The sequence below is a fragment of the Phoenix dactylifera genome, chromosome 13 (genome assembly GCF_009389715.1).
Source record: "Phoenix dactylifera cultivar Barhee BC4 chromosome 13, palm_55x_up_171113_PBpolish2nd_filt_p, whole genome shotgun sequence".
NCBI classification, from domain to species: Eukaryota; Viridiplantae; Streptophyta; class Magnoliopsida; order Arecales; family Arecaceae; genus Phoenix; species Phoenix dactylifera.
Window position 1 is genome coordinate 7,149,816 of NC_052404.1, and position 8,674 is coordinate 7,158,489.

An 8,674-nucleotide genomic window follows, 5' to 3' on the forward strand; every position below is an offset into this window, starting at 1 on the left:
TACTAAAAATCAAAGCTACTTGTAAAACTGATCTGTACTTTAATTTCAATGTAACAGTACAAATGCTGTTCACAAAACTGAAAGAAGACATATTGCTTGCTATGCTAAGCTTGATAAATGCAAACTTTCCGCGATGCAGGGAAAAAAAATTCTCCTCGGGTAACAGGATAGATCAGTGACAAGCATTCCATCACTGTGATGGCTACATGGTTGGGTCATGACAACATGGACTCTGGTCTTTACTGATTAGAAGCGGCTAGTGGCTGAAGTGCTTTGAGAGGATTCATGATCACGCCATCAATTAGACCATAATCTTTAGCTTCTTTTGCACTCATGAAAAAGTCCCGGTCGGTATCTTGGTTGATCTTTTCCAGGCTTTGGCCAGTGTGGTACGCTAGGTACCCATTCAAATTAGCTTTGTGATGCAGCATTTCATTTGCCTGAAAGGCGACACAAGAGTCAATTTTGAAATTAGCTTTTCAAATTAGCTTCCCATGTACACAAGAGCGTACATGGGAATCAAAGTTAGCCCAGCTATGAGTCAATTTTGCATTTACTTGTCAAGAAAGCACAAAAAAATAAACAAAGAAGCCGCTAACCAACAGATCTTTTTGTCTACCCATAGGCGATAGATATTTTATAAAAAAGAATCTGACATTGAATAATAAACACACAAGGCACTACTTTGTGATGTTATGCCTAGCGTCTAAACTCTAAACAATTATAATTAACTGAAACAAAGCAGCAACCCCAATCAACAGCAGTGTGTGACATTTTCTCAAGGAGGGGGTCTCTGCTAGCATCCATCAAGGAGTCAACAAATCATGATAGCCATCATGGAATGGAAATATCTACAAAAATTAGGTAACAAATATGACATCAAATTCAGATTACCTGGATGTCAATATCAGTTTGCCCGCCTTGAGCTCCTCCAAGAGGTTGATGAATCATTATCCTGGAGTTTGGTAAACTATACCGTTTTCCTTGTTTGCAGAAAAAAATGGTGTAATTTTAGAAACAAAATATTCAAGTTATTTGAAAGGACAAAACTTGGAATTTTGAGTCATTAAAAATTCAGAAGAATTACCCTTAGTACCAGAACTCAGAATAAAAGCACCCATGCTGTTTTTGAAAGCCCAAGCAACATTGACAATAAAAGTCAGTCATCTTAATGTGCATTAGAAATAATCCAGCATCTAACATAGAACAGAAAAGATATATAAGCACTGAGGATTCTTTTGGACCAAGAGATGAAAGAGGCATTATATTTAACATGAAGCCATCATCAGGAGTGTCTCATGTATAAGATCATCACTGATGAACTGAGAGACTGGTGAAAATAAACTGTCATAACTACTTGTTCTCAAGAATATTAAAAGCACTTTCTAAGACAGACATTCAAGTTACCCCGAGGAAGTGATTGCACACTATTGAAATAAAATATATTTCATCCCTCATTTTAAAAATAAATTCCAAATGATGAGACAATGCAAGTGAGTTGTAATTACGATTGCAATGTATAAAAAGATGTCCTTCTAGTCTTCCATGCAAAGAGGGCTATAGCATAGTGGTTGCACTCCCACTGGAAGGAGGTTCCTGATTTGAACCACAGAAGGTGTTCCCTGGATTATTTAATACGTGTAATTCTTCTATCATATCTATGAAATCATGGAAATGATGTGTCATCCACCAATTATTCTAAAAATTTGCCATCTTTCATATCTTTTGTATTAGGAGTGGGAGCAGAGTGAGGAATGAGATAAGAGACGTTTTGTTATAGACAGTTCACTGTAGCACAGTGAATGAGACCTTAACTGAGTTTGGAATGGGTTTGACAGCATATTTGGTGATCCCTACTTCTAGAGTCCATGGCCATTTTTCTAAAGAATCTGTATTGGAATGCAATGACTAGTACATTTAACAATATTAAAACCATAACCAACATGACAGAGATAAGGCTTTGTGCTTTTTTTCCCTAAAAAAGAACCAACAAAATTATCCCATCTAATTGGTGGGCTGAGAGTGGTGTGAGAACATCCGGCCAGTGAGACTGGACTGAAAGTTACTTCTGGATGGTTAGCAATACGTTGTATGGGTCAAAATGTAGGCACTAGAAAATGTACATGGATACAAAATGAGGATAAGCAAGATATTTTATGATGGTGCTAAGCCATTAACACATGATCAAACAAGGCTGAGCTAAACATGAGAACATAAGGATGTGTATTAAAAGCCCTATGATACCTAACAATCTTCTTGAATTTTGTTCAGCAGTGAAGGCTTTGAGCAATCTGTTACTTCTTTGTATCCATACCTCAAATGATAGGCGTAGTTGGAATGTCCTAAATTTTCCATTTAACCACTCCAAGTGTAACCCCTATCAACCAACTCCAAACAAAAATGCAAGAACTAGGAGCCTGTTTGACTTCTACATGCAATGTCCCTCATGATGCAAAACAAGTTACATTCAGGGTAAAGAACCTAAGAACCATGGGAGTGAGCATAAAATCATTACCCAACAGAAAACTACTGAAATTTGAAAAGTTGCATCTAGACAAATGACATAACTTGTATTTGACATTATACTCAAGAAAAAAAAATCCACCAAAAATCACATACCCATTCATATGAGCTTATGTCCAAAATTTTGCTATGTATTTTCATTTTTCTACCCTAATGTTGCAGCCATTAACTTAAATAAGCTATCTCAATCAACAAAACTTTTCTCACCTTCCTATAAGACTCTTCTTTCATACCTAGGTTTGATTATTGATATATTAATTCTTTCAGTGAATTGATTCTTCACATCTGATAAAATTTAATTTCACCTTTTTCTGTTCAATCCAAAGGTTATCAGATAAAGAGAATCATCTTTCCTAGTCTATATGCCATCTAAGATCAGCACTATAAGTCAATTTCTTTCAATTCGTCTTTACTTCATTCAGATTCAGAGGTCGGATAGTTACAGACTCATATCGCCCTGCTACTAAAATATGTTTTAAAATCATTAAACCAAAGTTCACTCTTTTCCATCTCTCTCTTTACCCCATGGATATGACCTCGAATATGTAGAATAAGAGACAGGTATGCACTGAAAAAGAGGTCTACCAAGGCAGAGTCAAAAAGATGAAGGAAAATCTTCAACAATACCTATCTATTCTTATCATAAAGGTTAGCATCTCACCTATATGGAATGTTAGAATGGTTACGTACCTAATATTTTTGGAGATCCACAGAAGAATATTAGTAATAGTCTTTTTATATCAGAACACTTGGAGCATATGGTTTAGGCAGGGCCAATTTACTATCTTGGTCAAGAAAGTTGAGAGAATTGAGTAATATGAATTTTGTTTCAGGTAGGAGATGATCATAACAGCTTCCAGTCATGAAAACTGGGAAAAAGAGATCCCAATTATATGACTAACCTTTCTTCTTCAGTTCCATGTTTCGTTTTTCTTTTGTCTTGAGTCATAAAAAAAGAAAATGAATAAAGCCGTGCATGGACTTTGGTTTAGCCTAAATAAGAAAAACTGTCCCTTTTGTTAAACAATGCTGGATGGTTATGGTTATGGCACTTCAAAGTAAAATATTCTTGACATCAGTCCACAACGTTTCACATTGAGTATGAAAGTAGTGCCTACCTCTTTGACGTTCCAAATTATCTTCTATGTTTAGCTTCCACAACTTTTGCCTTAGATATATACGCTTCCTGAAATCTCCATGCAACTTAGAACCTCCTATTTCTCAACCACTTCCTCTTCATCTTGCAAAAGCCTTTAAAACTATCACGGTAATGTCATTGCCATCCATCAAGATGATACACAGGAAATTGCTCTATGGTCTCTCAATTATACCATAAAACATAAATTTTACCTTGGGATTTTCTGATGTTCTGAAAAAGAATTTAATAAGGTTATAAAATGAATTTAGTCTACATCACTACACTACCTATTATTGAAGGCAAACACACAAAACAAAGTCAAAGTGGAGAGCAGGATAGATAGAAAGGGAAAGTGTTGTGAATGATGATACAGTTTATGGTATGACAATGGGTTCCTATAAGATGTAATCTGATCATGGAAAATCTTTCGCTGTAGTACGGTAATCAAGTTTAATGTGTCCCATTTCCTAACCCTTTTTATTTGTGCAAATTATAGTACCAATATTAGCAAAATAAAATGCACCAAGCACCACATTACACTAAAATATTACATGCTCACCAATGTAATTCCTCAATTATGTCAAAAAAGAAAAAGTATTTCAAGAGTCCAAAATATATCCTTAATCATGATATGTCATATAGTCAATTAACCACAACATGAGAAAAAATTTGCGAGCAACTGCTTTCATGCACATATAAAAATATCAACAAGGTAATAATTAAATAACTGCAAGATATACTAGAAATAAGAGTAGTTGACAAAAGAGAAAGTTTGGCTGATAGAACTAGTTCTAAAGATTATAAATAGTTTACGCAAGAAAAGAAAAACTTGAGGATTACATGCTATCAAAAAGAATTAGTTAGCTAATCAACAAAAAGTCCTGAATACAGCTGATGGAAGCAAGACTAATTCAAAGGTAAGCCAAGTTTCGACTGTTCAATAACCAAATGGTAAAAGCTGACAAACTATTCAGTGCTATTACCTAGCTGCAAGTCCAACACAGACAGTGGAGACATCAGGCCTGATGTGCCTCATTGTATCAAAAATAGCCATGCCTAAAAGGAAGTGTGCAATCCAACTGCCTAAGTAAAAATATACCTGATACATATATAAGATATACTGAAAAACTACAAGGATAGAAGGAGTTACCAGCTGTAACTGATCCTCCTGGAGAATTCACATACATGATAATATCCTATCAGGAACATCAGGTGACAAATTAAGTTTGTGTTTGAGAATTCACATAAATGAAAATATCTATAAATTCTAAACTTAGTTAACTATCCCATAAAGGAAATGGATATTCATTAACCTGCAAAAAAGTTCTCATGAATACATACAAGTAGAATCGGAAGAAGAAATGTTTGATAATCAATAAAACAATGGCCAGTATAAATAGAGATAATTCAAAGTTTCCTTTAATTCACTGCATCGTATATCCCACTTGCATGCTTTCATGAAAGCAACAAATTTCAGTAGCAGTTCAACAAGACTCAATAACATCTCGTTCAATTTGTTCAATCAAACATCAATGTACTTTTTATACCTTAAATCACGACAATCAAGCCACAACCTACCTAAAACACCCACCAATGACAACTAAAACGAGGGCGTGGACTGCCTGGTTTTGTCACATATTCCTGATGCTTGCTTGTATTTTTTTTAGTTTTTCTTCTTTAAACCTTACATGTACTATCAAGTGGACCAGACTGCATGTCCATTCCTTGGGCATTGTAATGTTTATTCTTCCTATTTGTAGAAAGTTAATTTGTCGAGGAATCAAGACAACAATGTTATGTAATGATATGATCTCTTCTTATTCTAACAAACTTCAAGGCATAGTATGTTGTAAGTACCAGACATATCATACGGTATTGGTAATGAACTACGCAATACGAGGGACGTATTGAGTATCGATCCACTAAACCAACCCCATGTCGAGCATGCCAACACCGTACCAAGATGATACTGGTACAGGATCTGGCACCAAAATTGCAAACCTTGCTTCAAGGTACTTACTTTCATTAATTTAATTTCTTCAGAAGAGATCTAGCATCAACAATAAGATATTTTGGTAGTCAAAGATGTATAGGCCAGCTTAAGGTTCTAATGATGTATAGATTCACAAGCTTTGGTAATTTACAGCTCAATCCAAGATGTCGGATGCATGACAGCTACATGATCAATAGACTTTTACGTTCTCCTCTACATCAGTGTTTACTTAGAGGAGGAAACCAAATGATATATTACAAGCTATCTCAAAGTTAAGGTAGTGCTTGGTTATCTAAAAGTTGAAATTTCAAAAATATTCATAAAATTGCGCTGCCAAAAAAAACTTTGGTGGTTTATTCACATTACATATTGATGATTAGTAGCAATTCATCAAATTGCAATACCTTGGTCATCATCACAGCCATCAATTTAGTATCATAGTCATTTATTATAAATTTTTACACTACATAGTGGTTGAGAATACCATCCATAAGATTATATATTCTGGCAACCAAATGAGTTCTGCATTCATCTAAGAAGTACAAGAACCCAAGGATAAAAATCAATAAATAAAAGAAAATAATCTTGTATCCTCAAAATAAAGTATAGGAGCACTGATGAGGAACAAAAAAGCAACGAACCGACTCAGATGCACTAGACATGCCCAACAAAGATTTTGAGAAAAAGATCTGATAAAAACATTTGCATTTATATAGCTACAAAATAGAAAAAGAAGACCTAAGAAAATACAAATGGATGTTATGCGAAAGGATCTAAACAAGTTTGTGTCAACAGCAACGGCAAAGAAGAATAAATCTGAAATTAATTAGTTGGAATAAGGCTTGTTTCATGGTGACACTTATTCTCAACTAGTTAGACAATACATGTTTATACATTGCTTAAAGATGCCACATGCAAGCTCCTCCTTTCACTAAGTACCATCCAACCTCTTCTACGGAAAAAATAAAAGATGCCAACTATTCATATTCAGTTTTAAGCATTGGCAAAAAGCTGTTATACTTTCCTTCTTCTAATTGTTTATACAGTATTCATTTACTTGCAGCCCAATATTGTCTTATGCCTGCAATCATAAATAAATTTACACAATTCAGATCCATGCAAACCTTTTTCCTAGAGTACTGTCTGGGCACAGGACCTTGAAATTTTATTTGTGCATGAAATGATTGATAATAAAGGGGTTCTCTCATCTCAAATATTTTTACATCAATGAACAAAATAAAAGATGAAAACATGTTCAATAAATTCAGCACAAAATGGATGAAGAGATATGCCTCAACAAGTGAGCAAGACCAAGAGAATACTTTTTATCAGACAATAGTAAGGTCAGCAAATTTCATATATTAGCAAGTAGAGGTTGTTGAAGGAGCGACATGGGCATCCCAAAAATGAGAAGATGAAGGCACATAAATTTAGTAATAGTAGAATTTGAAATGATTAACATAGAGGAAGCTTTCTATCAACTGAAGATATAGTTGTGAAGAAGAAATTAAAACTTTAATATGATATGGCCATGTGCAATGGGAACCAAGGGTGGCCTGAGAAGGAAAGTAGCTCATGAAAGGATAAGAAAGAAGGAAGACAGCCCAAGGCAACCTAGAAGTCATGAAAATGAAAGAGTTGTGAGCTATGGCATGGCTGTTTCTGAAAAATGGTTGAACATATCCTAGCATCAAACTCAACAACCACTGAGAAATACCAGATTTAACTAACATAATTTAACAAAATTAGATGCAAAGAACAGACAGCAATTCAATCATCGCAACCAGCCTCAAACATTCCTGCCCTAGCATTCCATCACATCTCTCATTTATTATTTTACAAACCAAAAAAGAACAACACCATGCAAGCTCCTTCCAGCAACAAGTTCTGCAGTTAAAAATCCATAAAACTCAAGAAGTATCAGGTTCAAAGTAGGCTACTCTATCCATCCAATATGTGTGCCTTATAAGACCCTCCAGATAAAGGAGACATTTCCCCTATGTAGAAGAATCGTGCAGCCAGAATTAATACTACCTTTGGTCACCGCAAAAGAAAGAAGAAAGAAATGCTATGAATGGGTGAAAACCGAGGGGATTATGCCGCTAATCAACAGTAACCAAACAAATCCTAAGATGGAGTTACTACCAATCATAAGAGAAACAGCAAACAAAACCAAGTAGAGACCTTGTTAGGATCAACAGCATCGAGATAGAGAAGCTGCCCCACGATAATGTTCGCCATGTCATCATCCACAGGTCCACCGCAACGTATAATCCTCTACAAAAGAACAAATCTTTAGTCTCTTCTCTTTCGAGAAAAGAAGAAAACCTAATCCCTAATTATCCAAAACCCTATCAACGCATACGTGCTGGAAGAGCTGGCTGATGACGCTCTGGAACCGCTCCTGCACCATGGGCGGCGGCCCCTGCCCTCCCTGCGCCTCCACCGGAAAGTAGGGAGACGACGGCACTATCAAATCATCCCTAAATCACCACCAACAACACACTACAAATAATCGAATCCTTGCACAAAGCCAAGAAGCAATCAAGAGAGAGAAATGGAGACGGGACAAGAGAAAGAGACAGTAGCCTACCTAATAGACCAAATCCCTTTCCTCTGAACTCGATCCGGCGCCCAGGAGCCGCTCGAGTAGATGGCCTTAGGAGAGCTCCAGGTGCCGACAAGCCTCCCAAACTTCCTGCAAGAAGAGAGAGAGAGAGAGAGAGAGCAGGAACTGAGAAGAAACCCTAGAAGAGACAAAGAAAGAGGAGAGGAAAGAAGAGATGAAGAGAGTACTTGGAAGAAGGAAAAGAAGAGGATAGAAGGGGGGATTGGGTGGGAAGGTGGAGGGTTTTGGGAGGGTTTGTGAGGAGGGTTTTGAGAGAGAAAGCAGCGGGCACCGCCGCGCTGGATGAATTCGCCATGGCCATCTCCATCTTTCCCTCTCTTCCTGTAGTCTCGAGCTCGCTTCGCTTCTCTTTTCTTATCCGATGAGATGCCGCGGCGGAAAACGGCGACTT

The 8,674-nt window shown here is 36.5% G+C and overlaps 1 protein-coding gene across 2 annotated transcripts; it reads right to left on the reverse strand.

Moving 5' to 3' along the window:
- LOC103720645 (ATP-dependent Clp protease proteolytic subunit 5, chloroplastic-like) lies at positions 1–8,674 on the reverse strand. Of its 2 annotated transcripts, XM_008810447.4 has the most exons (9): positions 8,451–8,672; positions 8,248–8,352; positions 8,020–8,137; positions 7,839–7,931; positions 4,812–4,857; positions 4,645–4,717; positions 1,088–1,122; positions 895–983; positions 1–440 (listed from the first exon to the last, which is right to left on the reverse strand). In XM_008810447.4, exons 1-9 carry the CDS (start codon positions 8,588–8,590, stop codon positions 240–242), a joined length of 900 nt encoding a protein of 299 aa, XP_008808669.1. In that variant the 5' UTR covers positions 8,591–8,672; the 3' UTR covers positions 1–239. The 2 variants fall into 2 exon arrangements, with proteins under 2 accessions (XP_008808669.1, XP_008808670.1); XM_008810448.4 differs by lacking the exon at positions 4,812–4,857 and having other exon boundaries at positions 4,645–4,760; positions 8,451–8,674.